The sequence below is a fragment of the Centruroides vittatus genome, unplaced genomic scaffold, assembly GCF_030686945.1.
Source record: "Centruroides vittatus isolate TY-2023 unplaced genomic scaffold, ASM3068694v2 scaffold_464, whole genome shotgun sequence".
Taxonomy (NCBI): domain Eukaryota; kingdom Metazoa; phylum Arthropoda; class Arachnida; order Scorpiones; family Buthidae; genus Centruroides; species Centruroides vittatus.
The window spans coordinates 2,551,800-2,570,231 of record NW_027122710.1 but is presented as its reverse complement, the minus strand read 5'-3'; the positions used below and the strand labels follow the sequence as shown (position 1 = coordinate 2,570,231).

The window sequence follows — 18,432 nt, the reverse complement described above, 5'->3', positions numbered from 1 at the left end:
AATAGGAATAGAGAAGAATAAAAAAGTAGCATACAGGAGGAACCCTACTATATTTCAGTTGCTACGGAACGACAAAGCGCCCATAGACAGAATGAAAATTCCAGGGGTTTACAGAATACCAGTGCAGGATAAAAGGAGGAGTACGGAGCTGTATTATATAGGGGCTACGAAGAGATCGCTGGCAGTAAGGTTAGAGGAGCATAAAAGAAATGTAAGATGCAGGCAACCAGTTACGGCGTTAGCCAACTATGCGATAGCGGATCCGGACGAGGTGTCTATCAACTGGGACAATGCGAAAATTGTACAGAAAGTGGCAAATATAAGGCAACTTAAATATACGGAGGCATGGTGTATTAACAAGTATAATGAAAAAGAACAAAGCATTAATTTTAAAGAATCATATCGAATCCCTTCAGCTTGGAGAGTGGCCGGTATGCAGCTGTGAAAGAATGTTCTGAGATTGCGCAGCCGGAAAGTTTAAAAACATTCTAAATTGTAAAGAGTTTTTTGAACGTAATTTTCGAAATAACGATTTTTTTGGCAATCCTGAAGAGGGTTAGTAAAGCTAACCGAAAACATTAGATTAAAGAATTAATTTTACTGCAGAGTAAAGGTTGTTTGAAGTAGTTTGTTGGTAATACTATTAAATAACACCACTAAAATCTTTAAAAGGAGAATGCATCAATTTTAAGCAGGCGGCAAACATTTTGCATGCATGGCAGTCCTTTTCCAGACAACATTTATAAAAAATTAATTCACTTAAGATTTATAAGAGAAAATGTATTAATTAACTTTTATGTTAATTTTTATTTTAAATTTAACATTAACTAACACCTAGATGTGAATTTTGATGTATACTTGTTCTAATGTTTACAGTTCTGATGATTTTAAAATAATTAAATTCAAAAGTTTAGCATTCTAATTATAAGGAACATTTTTTGACCTGACGCAGATCCTAAGAAGATTGAAAACGTTTGTCATAACGTATTTAAATTAAATTATATTTGCTGGTATAATCTAAAGGTTTTAGTGGTGTTATTTAATGAAATGAAGAACATCATAAAGAAAGGGTTCTACAAGTACTTCCATGACCTCTACACCAAAAGTGTGTTGTTGTAAAGGGGCTTATTTTGGAGGAGGATGTATTTCAGCATTATAACTAACAAACTAACAATTTTTTAATTATGGATCCAGTCCCAGAACTTTTGAATGCTACCTCATATAATACTGGAGCCAACAATGTTAGATGATCAACCATATACCAGCAATTTAATTTTAAAATTTTTTTATATATATAAAATTGTTTAACTGTTTAAAACTGTTAAATAATTAATTTAAAAAATAAAGTACTTTGAATGCAAATAGAACAAAAATATAAAAAACAAAGTTTCTACTGAACTCTGCTTGAAATGGAAACAGCAGTTTATACTTGAATTAAATTTAACTAATCAATTGAGTGATCTGTTACAATATTCTAGTTAGCAAAGTATTAAAAGACAAATCAATCTTAAATTTTTTATAATTTAAAATAATAAACTTATACTCATTTTAAATGTAGAAAATTTATGCATTAAAAAATTAGAAAGACATATCACCTTTAGCAGTGCATACAACTTTGTACATCATTTTTATGTACATATATTTTGATATACAAACTTATATACACTGTTAAAACTACATATACTATAGTGGTTGATTCTGTTAACAAAAATTATTTGCTAATTTTGCTTTTTATCTCAGTGACTTAAGATATTGATATTTTAAAAATTTGCTATTATTTATGGCAAATGTAAAATTAAAAATATCATCATCATGAAAACTTACCACCGTATGGACCAGGAGGTTGATGATACGCATTAGGTGGTGGTGCTGGTCCGCTCGTATAAGGTGGTGGTGGTTCTGGATAAGTAGTTCCAGCAGGTGGTTTTTGTTGCTCCATACTTTTTCTATTTGTAAACAAGAAAATCAAACTTTTTATAAATTATTTCCTAGTTTAAAAATTTTACATTTATTATAAATGACGATGATGATAAATTAAGATATGGCTTTATATAATATTCATAATGTTTTTACCTATGTGATTTTTTAAATTTTATACAGTTTGTACATGAATTGACAAACTGGATTTATATTGAGTTTAAATTTTTTCTTCTTCTCAGTTTCTTTGATATTAACCTAAAATAATTCTTATAGAACATGTGATCAATAAGTTGCAATTATTACCTTTTTTTTCTTTTTACAAAAATGAAGTGTTAGCAGGTAGATGTTGCACCCTATCAATAGTCTAGACCAGGAGTGGTAAAGCTGTGACATGTCAGAGAAATCATCTAACAAAATGTATTATATGATTTTAGTTTATCACCTGTAAATTATCCTTTCAGTTTATCACCTGATTATCCTTTTATCAGTCTGCTTCTTTACATTTATCAACTAAAGCAAAACAATGTTGATGAATTATAAAAATACCAGCAATGCAACAGGGTGATATCCACTGAAGAGGCTGTGTAAAGCGAAAATATATATGGATACAATAAAGTAAGAATCACTGAGAATAGTTTACTGGTCTTTCTCTTGTTTCAAGTCTGTCGAAGTCGGAATTAAAGAGTGTTTTCACTTGTAATTCTCGAGATTTTTTTTAAATTAAAAATTTCTTAGAATTGATTAATTTTTTAATGTCGTATTAACCGATCCCATTGCTTTTATTATTCATTTATTCTAATTAAAACGTATTTATTTCATTTCTTTGATTATCATCATTCAAAGTCTAAAACTTCAGCATACATAAACATATGTAAAGATAAATATGCTTATTACACATAGTAAGCATACTTATGGTACACAGACTCAAAAAGGTTCACCTTCCCTGGTCTAGATATTAAGGTGTTTGTGTACTAGATGTTGTCTTAGTGGCACATAGACAGTTATAGAGTGGCAGGATGAAGGGAGGCTATCTGTGGTGACAGTGTTGCATTCCAAAATGTCAGAGGAGGACTCTAAAAACAATTCCAAAATCTGAGTTTCAGAATTCTTTCCAGCAGCTCCAGAAATGCTGGGAAAAGTGTATTATATCTCAAAGAGCCAGATCACTTTGAAAAAGACCCAACCTAAATAGCAATAAGTGCTTTCATTTATTTTTAAAAAATAATTCTCAGAACTTACTGATCACACTTAATTAAATAAGAAACCATGAAACATTTAAACTTAAACAGTTATAATGAATAATTATTTCTATAATTTGTAGTTTTGGTTAGAATTTTCATGTTTCAATTCCTAATATTTTATATGCAGTGGAACCTGGTTGACTCGAATTCAGTTGGGGAAAAAATTCAGACTAAGTTAAAAAGTCTCAAGAAATTCAAGTTAACCCTTTTTATTTAATGTTATGCTAGACAATCAGGGAAAGAAAATGACTTTGAGTAAATGTGACTTCAAGTTATCCAAGTTCCACTGTAACTGTATATATAACCAGTAAGTTCCAATACACTTTGTCCACATTACTTTTCCACATGCTGCCATATTTGTCCAAGAATCTGTTCTACTGGTACACCCAGCATCAATGCCAGCAGAGAAAAAAATCAGTATCATGGTCCTGAAGCTAGGACATTATGACTTGCTGAACTTTGATGCCACAACTGCTCTGAACTATCACAACAGTGTTTAACATTCACAGTCTCTCCTTGGTAGAGGAAATTACAAGAAGCATACTTTTATGGTCCCAGAATACTATTGCCATCAATCTTTTTTGTTTGATTCAGCTGTTTGTGTGACAATGCCGGAGTGCCCCGTATGCTTCGGCACCACGGGACCAAAGGATTGACATAGCATTTGCGATGACTAGTTCGTCAGGACAGACACAGAAACCTTGATGGCTGTCTTTACGTTTCTGCGCGCAAGTGGTCGCATTTGTAGGTGCTCGGATTCAGGATGGAGATGCTACTACAAATTTAAGAATTAACAATACCCATTTTATTTATCAAGCAAAGAGATACAGGTTAAGAACTTAGCTAGCAATAATTCTGAATAACAATTATAGGAAATTGTCCTTCATCATTAATATTGCAGGTCCTTGTCATAGAGAGAGATAGTTCACAATCGGTCATGTGTTGGTAAATACCTTAGTAATAGAAGTTGGGCCTTTGTCAGAGTCTCAGAATTGGCATACTGCAGGTTTGCCAGGTGGTCCGTAAGTCTTGGATGTCTTGAGAAGGGTAGAGGATCAGCGACGGGTTGAGCGGTATCCACACAGGATCGGGCATGAATACCAGTCTAAAGCAAACTATCAATGACAATGAACTATCCTTTTTGTATTTGGGGGTCTCTCATGGGTTTTTCCCATGACTTCATTAAGAATTATCATACAACAGTCCAATTGTTGAATTTCAATCGTCGGTTCCAGGTGACACATTTGATGTGTAACCTTAAACAAGGAAACAAGTCCGTGGGAAAAGTTTAAATCATCATATCTAATTTTTTTTTCTTTCAAAAAATTTTTCGTCAAGTCTGGGCTCTCACATTCATTTCCTCTTGTAAAGTTATTCAATGTGTGTTTCCATGTTATGGATGCTTGCATTAACACTGGTACCATATGATAAATCCATATTTCATTCCCTGTAACAATGCACTACAAGAGCTGCACTCCTTTCTCATGGTAATGCAACAAATGCAAGATACAAAGTTCATCCAGATTTGTAAATTTCTGTGAGTTACTTTGGTACCAAAAGGTACACACTTTCCTTTACCTCAGTTGCTATTGAATGATCATCACAGTACATCATCATTCAATGTTTGGCCAAATTCTGCTTTACAGACTGTGCCTTGTGACATGGCACAATTTGTTGAAGAAACCAAGACATTGGATTGCCATTTTTGTGGACTTATATGGACATTTTCGCTAATTTCATACAATACATGATTGCCACATGTTGTTCCTGTAGATCTGACATTTTGGAATGCAACAGTCACAACATATAGCCTCTCTTCTTCCTGCTACTCTATAACTGTCTATGAGTCACTAAGACAACATCTAGTACACAAACACCCTAAATTCAATAGTAACTAAGATAAAGGAAAGATGAGGTGAGATGTTAAGCTCATTAGCAAGAGCATTAAGTTTCATATGCATGCCCTCCTGAATCAGGTCTTTAATGCAAGTAACATTGTCATCCATACTAGATATACATTTGGCAACCCGTAAGGCCCCAGAAATGTCCTGGAACCACACTAAATTCATTAATATTTTAAAATATAATTTTTATTCCATAAAAGGAAAAATTAATAGTAATAGTGAAGAAAAAAACCTTTTCTCAGAAATAAAACAGAGAAAAACTAGACAATGTAAGTCCTAAGACCAATTATCTCCGGTTGAGATCGAATTAAATGTCTATTTTAACGCATTCTGCAATCTAAGTTGAGATCTCATTACACTTAGTAATGAGTGAGACCACTTAGAAAGTGAGAATGAGGAAAGGTGACCAATTGGAATGGGCAATCAATGACAGAAAATGATAAAAAATCAAAATTTTAACTCAAAAAAGGATAAGAGAGCTTCTCTCTCTGATTTATCAGAATGCAAGATTTTACTTAGTTGCATCCTCACCTCATCTTTGACTCTTAACTGGACCTTTGACCTCACCTTCTCAACAGACATTAAACAACATGACCTGGAAACAAAACAGGAAACTGAAGGATCCTTCTTTCTTCTTAAAAAGAAGAACCAGAAGATTTATAGTCTTCACCTACAGCAACATCTAAGAATATTATTGCTACAGGCTTTTTTGTGTTTAAAATAAATTGGGACAATTTTTTTTTGGTGACTGTTGAGTCTGACTTAGTGTATCACACCCACATATGAATCAGCACCTCTCTTCTGTTCTGATTAGAGAGCACAACTCAGCAACCTCACAAACCTAATAGCTGCTAATCTGTAACCTATGTCCTGCTATTATCAAAGGTATTACACCAAATTAAATCTGCTTCTGTGAGTAAGTGTCTGACTTCCTAACTGGCTATATATTTTATAATTATTTTTACTTTCCTGGTTGTTACAGAATGTAACAAAGAAAAAGTATGGTGTTCACACATGCATGTACACCAAACTTTTTCTTTGTGTGTGTGTGTGTGTGTGTGTGTGTGTGTGTGTGTGTCAAGTGTCATGTTTATTTGTATTATATCCTAGGACTGGATAAATCTAAAATTTGAAATTTGGCAGTTATTTCTATATATTTGGATTGTAAATTTTTGCCTTTTGAATAAAGCAAAAAACCATAGTTACAATCCTCCAATTATCATTACATCATCCATGTTTTGTTAATTAGTAAATTAGCCTAATGAATTGCATGTCAATGATAAAATGGTAAATAATATAGATACAAGGTGATGTTGGAGTCAGCCAAAAACCACTGCCAACTCTGCAGCCCTGTCTGTGACATCATTAGATTCATAAAGTTCAACAAGTTTGCAATGAATTTCAGTTGGTGTTCTGTTCTTTATTCAAAAAAATTGGATTAAAGTATGCATCTTAATGTTGGACTATCATTTTGAAATGGATGTTGAATGGTATGACAGATAGCCAGCACAGTCTGGAAAGAAAGCAGTGCTCTAGATAAGCTGGCCTGGAAGAACATATCAATCAAATAAAGAAATTTATGCATACAATAGACCTAATTTTTACTTTATTTATTAAAATAATCTCATAAAATGTATAACTGTTGATTTAAAATATCAAATTTCTTTATAAAAGTAAAATATAAAAACTTATTCAAATACTTGAAGTTTATCAAACTTTTGTAATTGATTTTTAGCCTATTAGAAGTTTTGATCAATAGAATTAAGATATATTATATTAAGGAAAGTATTATAATATGTTAGGCATCAATAGCTTATTACATGGTAATTATCTGAGCACTATAAATAGCTCTTTTTAGGACTTATCACACACTATCAAAAACTCAGTCAGAGAATGATGAATCTTAAGTATTTATTTGTAACCAAGGTATGCATTTCAGGCAGACAAGTTGTCCCTCTTCTGTTTATTACATATATAATCCTTTTTGTTTCTGATAAAATTACAAAACTGGAATTGTATCAGATTATAATACACAGTTGAATAAATAAACATTTCACAACAACAAAAGTCAACAAAATTTATTACAGGAAAAAAATTTTAAAGATAAACATCCTTATTTTCAATTCTTTGATGTATAAAAAACTAAAGATAAGGGGAAAAAAGTTAAACAGTTGCAGAAATATAACAAAGAATAAGATAAAATATCAAGTCAACTACAACTTCTAAATATGGTAAAATTTATAAAATTTATCAAGAGAAAACAATAAAATCAACAAGGCTTTTCAATTTAACACATCTACAATTATGTAAGAATCTGGAGTTTAAGGGAAGATATTTTAAGATATTTATTAAATTATTATTTTAAAATTATATAAAATTAACTTGACTGAAAAAATATCAATCTTTGACTTCCTCTGACTTATGTAGGATAACTGTTATCCTGCATAGTCGAGTGTGATACCATACTTGCACTATCAGTAAGGCAACCCAACTTCCTCCTTGTGTCGGAAGTCCGGTGTGATTTTCTAATGATGCTATTGGACAAAAATTTGTATAAAAGGAAAAGGTCACCTTCCTACTTGCTTTCATTTCGAAACTCTTACTTAGCGTTCAATGCCTTAGTCAATACTCCCCTCATTTTGGCGTCCATCCCAGTTCTTAACCTCCAGTTGTTCAAAAGATTACTCGACTGTCCATTAGGTAATATGATTATTTTAAGTAAACTCTCTATTGTCAGGATAGTAGGATAGATTTAATAATTTAGAATTAGATATCCTCACATATTTGATTGTTGAACTTAATCATTTGTGTTTATCATCATTTATTTGTATTTACATTTAGTTGTAAGTTTGTATAATAAATATATAGTTATATTCTAAACTGTTGTTTAGATTGACTCATTGCCTAATACCCCATTCACACCAAGCATTTCAATCTAGATTGTAATCAAGGTAACCATTTTGATCTTGACTAAGATGAGGTTCAATCGCAATCAATTAGATCCAATCATAAGAGAGTTCCCACAATCCCACACATGCGAGAAGAAACAAGGTGACTGCAAAACACATGTCAGGCTATCAACAAAGAAATAAAAAAGATATTTGAAGACGCGATGAGATCTGGCTGTTATTAGATATATGGCAAGAGAAAGTATTTATTTCTAACCAAAACTTCCATTTTGTTTCTTGGTGTTCTTGACTTACCGCATAGTTATGTCAGTTTTATCATTGTTTGCAGTAGTCAGGTGCTTCTCAAGTGGACTGCCTGTACGAACAGCTTGACATTCAACTAGCGACAGTTACAATCAAGATTGTGGGTCAAAGTGAGTCATGGATTGTGTGCAAACGCAGTATAATTCCATCATTGACTCACACTTGAATATAATACCCTCCTAAAATTCCAGTTGAGTTAGATTTATAATTTCAGTGACTTGGAATAAGATCCATTGAGATTATTTTGTCAGTCCTGATACCAGATAGGATAGACTAGTCACATCCCATCCTGTATGTGAAAATGGGTTAAATGGGAACTCCCATTCTCAAAGTTACAATAGTCTAGCTGACAGCGTATTCAATTTCTTGCACAAAGTGCAAATCTATCATCAAATCTCCGAATTTCAGTGTGCTCACTAAGTGTATCCAATATGAATTATGATCTATTGCAATCAACTCTTCCAATATCCAGAATAGTTGTATTGCTGACAAAGACATTCTTCCATATAATTTCCCGTTTTAAGTACAGTATAAAGTAAAATAAATTAAAGTCTTTACCAATCTCTTATATGTTAGGAAAAAAATTTTTTAAAACTTTATTTACATTTTTATTTTAAAATGTATTTTTGCCAGGGATTATGAAATTGGTCTAAGTCAAAAATAAAAAAGTATTAGATATATTGTACATACTATTCGTAAAATAATTACAATTACGTTTAAAGAAATTTTTGCAAAAGTAAATATCTTTTCTTCTTTTCTTTTTATGATTACAAAAAAATGTTCTTAATTATTACAAACTCAAAATATCTGCAAAATGACTTAGTCATTTTTCATAATCACTGGCACATTTGAAAGATTTTAGTTGTTTTAAATTTTAAACCGTAGTTGCCTTCCAATATTTTATCTTGTTCTTTGTTCTACTTTTATGATCATTCAACTTTATTAATTTTATATAAAAAGAAGTTTTCACTTCCTTGTACATAAGGAAATATATTCTGACAACATTTTTCTCATAATAAATTTTTAAATGTTCTTGTAAAAAATTTTTGTATTTGTTTCAATAAACTGTTTTATGTTTACTTATTTAATATAAGGATCAAGAAGTAATTTCAGATATAGATGTAATGTATTTCACTCCTTCATAAACTTGACATTATAATTTATATAAATTATTAAAAATTGCTTTGTGTTTAGTTTAAAGTTAGATAAATATTAATCAATAAAATCACATTGAATTTGACACAATATGCAGCTTTCATACTTTTGTCTTATATATTTTTTCACTGACTTTATTATGTAAGGTAACGTGAAAATTTTGATTTACAATTATGTTTTGTTATTCACGTTATTTGCATATTTATTTGTGAACCAAAGGTTTGGAAATTTTGTTAAATCTGTGCTTCCCAGCTGACTAGTTCATATGCATCCAATATTGAAGTATTGGAACTGCATTCCATAAAAATTATAAATAAATGATTATTCATTGTTAATAAATTTTTTGTGAATGTAAAATTATAAAATTTTATGAATTTGTAAACTTTACATAAAATAGTAATATGTCACTAATATTTATGAAGATATGTTAACTGTAAAGTCAGAAAAATATGCTAACATAGGCCACAGTTTAGAATTGTTGAAGAATAACTGGTTGTCTTTAGTTGATATTGACATTTCGCTATGGTCTCATGTTATTTCAGTGTCTTTGCACTTGTTTTCTTTGTCCTATTTCATTCTGGAAATCTTGAGTTTTGCTTTCTGCCTAGTAACGGTTCAGCTACATAAAATAGGTTTGGTTGTAAGTTCTGTTCATAAAACAAGGTTGAAAGCTATATGAACAGTAAGAAGGAAAAGATAGCCCTATGCATTTAGCTGCTCTAACCAGCTATGACTGAGAGTAAGGAACTGTTGTTATTGGAATATTGATTAAAGGATTTTCTTCTGTTACAATCTTCTTTCCTCTGATCAAGTAAAGATTAATCTTATTTGTTAAATTTTATACCTTGTGAATAATTATATAACTAATTATATAACATTACTAACTGTAGAAAGTAGCTAGTTATAAAGATTACACCAAAGATCTCTAAGAACCTTTTGTCTTTTCTTTTTTGGAAGTATTTTATTTACACTTTGCATGACTACATAAAATTTTGTTTTAGATTCAATTCTTTGAATTGTCATTTCAATAACTTTCTGCTACAGAACTCACAATTCCAATGTAGAGAAACTTAAAAATAACAAAACTGATAAGCAGTTTTGAGTCTAAATGTTCATGTTTTTAACCTATAATAAAAAATTATAGAGCATTTTATTATTACTTCAATTAGATGCTGTTATTAAGATATATTAAAGAACTGAAATTAAATATTTTATAATGATCACCACTAATAGCAACAATATTAGCAATAATATCTGGATTCAGTTTTTTTTAATTGAAGACATTCTGATAAAATTAGTCTGGCAAACAAAATATGAATAACTACAGTATTAAATATGACTATAATAAATAGATTAAAACAACTTTTTAATATATATATTAAGATTTGGAATATTGTACATTTTATTAAATTATTTTAAACTTAAAATTTTAGTCTAATAGTTTACAAACTTGAATTAATTTCATTAAATAATTTTACGTGTTGTAATGCATCAAAATGTAACTTTCCTATATATTGAAAATTTCCCTTAAGTGATAAGAAAAAGCAAATGTTTTCTCTGGAATAGATACGAAATGTATGCATTTATTTATAAGGTGTAAAAGCTAAGTTGTTTTGTAAGTTTTTATTTAAAATATGAAAAATATTAAAGAGATGTTTAAGCTGTGATGTTTATTGAATATTAGTTATGTCACAAGAATTGCTTTAATTGCATATCTTTTAAACGGGACCAATTACATGTTTGCGGACATCTATTGAATGCAATTAACATTCAAAGTGTATAAAAAAGCTAGTTTTTGATAGTAATAGTTTCTCTTGTTTCTCTTGTCTTCTTCTTGATATAAATTATTTTAACCAAATATAAACAATTCATTTCAAAACATTTTCTCTTGTAAAAATCACACAAATATTGTTTTTTTAGGTACTCATAGCTTATTTCACAATGCAATTGTTTGATAAAGATTTATAATATTCTGTTTCCTATATACTGTATTTCTTACAGGTTATTTCAATAACAGGTATTGTTTGTTTGAATTCAGACATCACATAATATGTATTTTTGAAATGTTTTCCTCTCCCAAAAATTTCCATCAAATGGAGAATTTATTTCTCAGCTTGATGTTGAAATATGAAAAGAAAAAACATGGCTGAATATACAGAATATTGAAATAACTGTAAAACTTTTAATGAAGCAATTCAGATGTTACTTTAAATTCTACACTTTTATCATCACTTATACATAAATTTTCAATAAGAAGAATTTAAATTAGAGAATTTCATTCTCTTATAAATTCAAAAATAAGAATTTTATCATCAGTCAATCTAAAAAGAAGTTCTACCAAATATATGAGAATAATAAAATCTGGAATGTAAGAAATGAGTCTATGCTAATTAATGCCAGAGCAATGCACTACAAAATTCACAAAAGATGGTATGACAAAGGATAAGAAATTTAACTTCATTACTATAATGACATAGCAGTCATTTGAGGTCATCGACATATATTTTCAACTTTATACACTTTCCTTCATTTATTATACAAACCTTCCATCGATTTCTCCGTCGCGACATATACACAAAATACGAATTTATACGTACTTCTTTTCCAGGCATACATTCACATCTCTTACACGTAACAAGTTCATTACTTATACAATTTTAATCATCATTAATTTCATTCGACCTACTGTACACTCACACACATACGTTATATTTATATAAACTAAGTGGAGCATACAAAACCTATAACATATATCAAAAATCTTGATGCAAATATTTTAAAATTTCAAAATCCACAAAAATTTGGTAATTTCATACTGACAAAAGAATTGACTTAACCACTGTCTTATCACATATACTGCATTATCAGTTCCTGTTTACACAAATGAATTATTAAAATTAATTATTTATGACGAAATTGAAACTGATTATTCTAAAAATGCCTTTAGTTCACGTGATATTCCTGTTTACAATAAAGACGTACAGGTAACAGCTGATTAATCATCATAATCATCATCATCAAATGCAAAATTGAGATTAAAAAAATAAAATAAAAATTGACAATAATATGAAATAAACAGCAATGCAGAAAAAAGTTAAATTGCGTTTAAATCGTTAAACGAGTAAAAAAAAAACACAATGAAAACATTAAAACATTAATTAAAATGAGGATAAACTCGCGGCTTTTTTTCTTGTAATGATTACGTACTTCTAAAAGATCGTCTTAAAAATATATCTTTATATATATATATATATATACAAATGCCATTCTGTATTACTTAACTTTAAGTGATGTAAATATTTATAAAACGTTTCACTCACCCGGCTTACAAAAAATCCTTGTGATTATGCTATCGCTCTATATTTCAAAAGTAATTGTAATCAGATATAGAGCTTTGTGTCACACCATTCGTTGCCATGGGCAATCGTAAAAGCTGCATACTGGCGACACCTTTCAAAATATTTAATTTTTTTTTTAATATTTATGAAATATAAATGTTTTACTTATTAAATTTTCTAATAATGTAAAATAATCTAAGAAATTTATTTAGATATTAAAATAAAAACAATAATCCTTATTGTGATTGTTTTAGATTTAAAAAAAAACAAAAAATAAAACAACCATAACTAAAGGTTCGACTTGATCGGATAGAAACAAATAAAATATTGCACAAAAAAATAATTATAATTTTTTATAAAAACAAATCAAAACATGTTACGCCTGAAATGTGTATTTTAAAACACGTATCAACTGAACTAAATAAAGATGATAGAACGCCAAGTGTCTGAATTTATTACACTACATAGTGTTTAAGAATCAAAGAAGAGACACAATACGGTTTCGGATTATCAAAAAGAAAAAAAAAACAAATCAAAAGTTTAATGTAATTTGATATGATATATAATATCGTATTTATCAAAACACGTAATTCTATATGTTATTGTTATAGATAACGTTATATTGTTATTGTTATAGAAACAATGTATAAATACTCTATAAATGTAATTCTATGTAATTTTATAAATAATTACGATTTTACTTTTATAAATATTATTTTTTCTCTTGTTTTATATCATTATTTTCTTGTATATGAATATTTAACAAGGCTCTATCAACAGAGGTGTATTTTGAATGATTCATTAATTAGAAAATGTCTTGAAGATATTTTATCAATTCAAATTTTAAAAATAACTTTAGTTACATATATACAGGTGTACCTCGAGTTACGTCGTTTCGAGTTACGTCGTTCTCTATTATACGTCGTTTGTCAAAAAAGTATATGGAAAAATAAAAATCAAGTTTAAGTCATTTTATTCAACTTTATATTCGTCTGCCACAAATATTGAAGTCGTAATATCACTACAAAAGCATTAAAAGCACATAAAATCATATTAAAATATGTACAGTACATTTACAGTAAACGTTAATATAATCATCATAAATCCTAGAGAACGACACATGAAAACATCTGTGTTTCTGTGTTGTCGTCTTATATAGCGGTCTTTAAGTGCTCATTATTGGCATTTTCCACCGTAGTTCGACTTACGTCGTAACTACACAAGTAAATTCGACTTACGTCGCCTCTCCTGAAACCAATTACCGATTTAAGGGGAGGTGTACCTGTAAATATAAATAGCGGTACTTACAAATATCAGCGTGCATTTTCCCAATTATATACATATTTAATACTTCTTTTAAAATTATTGACAATGTTTCTTAATTAGGCTATTTTAATAATATAAATTCAATGATTTTGTTTTCACTTGGAAGCTTTTTCAGATATGGCCGCTACCCCCTTAGTAACTCCCGAATCGATGATTCAATTTTCCTGAAAATTTCTAGAAATGTGTCCACCTAATACATAAACTTCCATGTAAAATTTGAGATTTCGACAAAAGATAACAGGCGCTATTAAGCTTCAATACGGGTGAAAAACTCATGCTCCCATACACACTAACATCCGTATATACAGGAACAAACCCGAACTTTTTTGCATTTGTCAACCTTTCAACATCCAGAGTCCAAGAATCAAAATCTTGGAAAAGTTTTTTGTTTGACCGATTGCCATACTTTCCCTCTGTTTTACAGGGTGTTGAAAAAATGGAATAACCAGAAAGAACACATTTTTGCGACACTGTATAACAGCCGAGAAAGTGATAAATGACCAGAAATGAATAACAAAGCAGACTTTGAACATCTGCTTTGTTAATTAACCATCTATCAATATTTACACGCTACACGGTAATATATCGGAGAATGACTGCGCTTAGAGCCTTTACAAACCAAATTTAATGGACTCAATGGATAACATTATTGACTTTTGTGAAGTTTAGAGCGACAAGTACAAATAAATGACTAGATTTCATTCACGTGACAAAGTAATTTATTATCGCTCTAAACAGGTTCATTGGATCCCAACAACTACAAGTAATTACTATACACACACACGCTACGATATATACTAACGAACAAAAGATCAACGCGCGCGACAACTATACGCGGGCCGAAACTTACAAACTAATACTTATGCTAATTACAACTAAGGAAAGAGGAGAAGATGGAAAATAGAAGAATGAGAAAAAATAGAAATACCCGGGGCTTTCCTGGTTTTAAGGACTTGGGTGAGATACTAATCTGATGCTTTTCTTGGGGTTAATGTTGCACCTCGATGTTATGCGTCGGCACTCTTCAATTCCTTTACTAGTTCCTTGGGGTGAACGTAGCCTTCAATCGTCTAAAATTCGATCGGGTGGCTACCCAAATTCCGCCCTTATTCTTCGGGGTTCGAGTACAAGTTTCCCTTTCGCAACTCAGTGGTCTCCGATTAGCGCGCTAGCTATCTCGTGCCTTCCTTCTCTCCGTTCGTACTCGTTGAGTGTCCCGACCAAAGTGTCTCTACCCTTTGTTCATCGGCTCCAAGGCCTTGCCTCACCCTTTGTTTACGTACTCCTTTCCCAGAATTGGTAATCCCACCCAAGAGATAATGAACCAGAAAGACAAAGCAAGAAAGTTCTAGAAGGGATGAGACAAAGGATAGGAAAAAGAAAGATATTAAACTAAACTTAAATCTATATTTACAACAAAAATGTATAGCGTACAGCTACACTTTACAGAGTTTGCAGTGTTTATCTATATTCAGGCGCACTTATTGAGCAAACTAAAGAATCATCCTCCGAATAGTTATGCAGGGCCGTGTCGTGCTATGATGCAGAGATGCGGCCGCATCAGGAGGCACCGTAAGGGGGTGGCATAAGCAACATTTCAGAGATGGCATAAGCGGCATTTCGAAGACTTGCATTATACTGAGAAAATCTACCGCACGGCCCTGTAGTAACAATGAGGGACGGGGCCCTTATGTAAGAATCTTCCATTTCAGATAACTTTGTTAACCTGATAACTATGATATTAATGTTAAGCACGTTACAGAAACAAATTATCTCCGACAAACTAAACAACAATAATTACAATCTGTTTGGTGAAACCGTGTCTCGTTCTATAATTTAGGCTTAGTAAACACTAGTGTTGTGCAAGTTTTTCCATCAAATATCTTTATTCATTTTAGTTGACGCAGGGCCATGCAAATCTTTTCTGTATCGTTCCAATTTTAGAATATGTTTGACCGAAGTTGCGTCAACTAAAATGAATAAAGATATTTGATGGAAAAGTTGCCAAGTGTCTTTGGAAAACACACAACACTAGTGTTTACTAAGCCTAATAATTACAATGTTAATGAATTAAACTTTATCAAAAGTAAGGGTGCGACTATGCAGACGCGAGCGAGCGAATTTTCCGAGCAAGCGAGAATATGTAGCGAGAAGAGGCGAAACGCGATAAATATCAAAACCTGTCAGATATGTGCGAGAACCAGAAATTCGCTCTCGCTAGCGTTATTTCTCGCTTCTCGCTTGTGCATGATTTTCCTTTACGAAAACTAAATCGCTTGCAACCTCTCGTTCGCTCTAAATTCGCGTCCGCATAGTCGCACCCTAAAACGAATTTCCTTTCCAATAAATGGTATAAATATACCCTTGAATAAGATGGTTGGACTTTATCAGAGTTAACTCTTTCTGCCCTGTGAGCACTAAGAGGGCCTATTTCAGCAAGCCCATTATGGGTTCGGCCAGGCCCAGAATGGAGCGGCCGGGTGGTGAGGGACGGGGCCCGACATATCAGGACAAACAACCACCTGAAAAATTCCTGTGGCTTTTTGACTGTCCAGATTCAATCCTGGATCCCAGAGCGGTAGGTTGCCGCCTTGACCGCCCGGCCATTAGGCCCTTATCAGAGCTATTATTATTTATTTTATTGCCGTACAAAAGTACAGTCCCGGTACAGCAGAACACAACCGGCGATTGAAGTAAAAAAGTTAAGGAACCGATGGTCTATACATGATTCTTCGCGAGATATAGCCCCTCTAAATCAGTCAATAAACACTTGACAAGTTTAACGCGCCTTGGAAGTTGTCGGTACAAAGGCGTTTTTCGTGTATTAGTGTATTAGCTTATAGCCTTCTGAAGTAAAGCGGAAAACAGTTAATTTTTATATTTCAATATATACTCAGATTCTTTAAATACTATAACAGGGGTGGGCAAGCAAGAGTTCAGTGGGAGCCGAAATGTAGGTTTTGCAAAATGCATTGGAGCCGCAGTTCTGTACTGTCGTGGCGAATAGTACGGTGAGGCGCACGATTTTATTATATAATATAAATATAATATAAAACAAATATTGAATTTTTTTAATAAACATATTTTCACAAAATTATAAAAATAAAATTGTAAAAAATAATAATAAAAAACAGAAATTAACACTTTCAGCAAGAGCGGCATGTAACTCAAAAAGAGCCGCATGTGGCTCTCGGAGCCGCATTTGCCCATGTCTGTACTATAAATTAACTATGACACACACCTTATGTGCGTGTCATAGTTAATTTTTATCATTATTCTGAGAAACAGTTAGGGGGTCACTTGTCTTATCTCCAGTATGGTCAGACTTAATAACGAGTAAAATACTCATTAACATTTATAATGTCTTAAAAATAAAATTCATCTCTAACCGCAAAATTAAGCTTTTCGCCATTTAAAATAATAAATAATATAAAATAATTTTTAAAAAAATCTCATACTAGATAGCGCCACACACAATTTTTAACTTTTGCTGGTAAAGTTACACAACTTGTTGCTGGATTTTTATACTGTACTTAGAGAGACAAAGTTTGGCATTATCTCTAAGTATGTAGAAACTAACACGAGTTTGTAAAATCAGTAAGAAATTTTCTTTTTTATTACTCATTTCAGTTAATCACAATTATGTATTTTACATGCTCTCACTGATCATATAACACAGATCAAATCTTACAAATAAATAAATGTACTATTTAATATTCATTCTAGTGACAAGCGAAACGATTATTTTCAATTAATCGAATCATTCTGAGGATTCAATCAAATGATTGTATCACTTAACTCAGTTTGAGTTTCCAATGGAATTGTTTGTTGATTTGATGACTCATACTGACTCAAATCATTCGAAAGATCAAAAAATTTGCTACGGATAAAATGATTATAAAGAATAGAGGAAATACTTCGGATTTTTCGGATATTTTTGGGATTTTCAAATTCAATAAGAACAGTCGAGTCCCGGGATTATGATATCCTGCTTCCCGGAAAGAAATCTAGTTCACATACAAGCTAACCAAAATGACCATGAAATACTATATTTACTTTACGGAAATTACTCTCGGTTGAGTAATAGCATATTTATACTTAACCAGGAAAATATCATAGGTTGTTTGCACAACAAAACAATTCACTCGAAAGATCTCAACTTTCTGGATATAATTCAATGATATACATTTTTCGAAGACCAGATGACTGACAAAGTTAATGACCGGATGGCCGAGCAGTTAAGGTAGCAACCTACCAATCTGTGGACCCAAGATTGAATTTGGATAGGTCGAAAAACGTCATGAATTTTTCGAAGGTTGTCCGTCCCGATGTCGGG

General features: G+C 31.4%; 1 protein-coding gene and 1 pseudogene across 4 annotated transcripts in view; both read right to left on the bottom strand.

Moving 5' to 3' along the window:
* Positions 1-12,875, bottom strand: part of LOC136989336 (cell death-inducing p53-target protein 1) — a 45,350-nt gene extending 32,475 nt beyond the window's left edge. For all 4 annotated transcript variants that reach the window (XM_067287466.1, XM_067287467.1, XM_067287468.1 and 1 more), the window contains exons 1-2: positions 12,753-12,875; positions 1,825-1,946 (exon numbers count right to left, since the gene is read on the bottom strand). In XM_067287466.1, the coding sequence (XP_067143567.1) occupies positions 1,825-1,939 (115 nt within the window). In that variant the 5' untranslated portion in view covers positions 1,940-1,946; positions 12,753-12,875. The remainder of the gene's footprint in view (positions 1-1,824; positions 1,947-12,752) is intronic.
* A 3,098-nt stretch (positions 12,876-15,973) lies between these two features.
* LOC136989340 (U6 spliceosomal RNA) lies at positions 15,974-16,067 on the bottom strand (annotated as a pseudogene).
* Between the last annotated feature and the right edge of the window lie 2,365 nt (positions 16,068-18,432).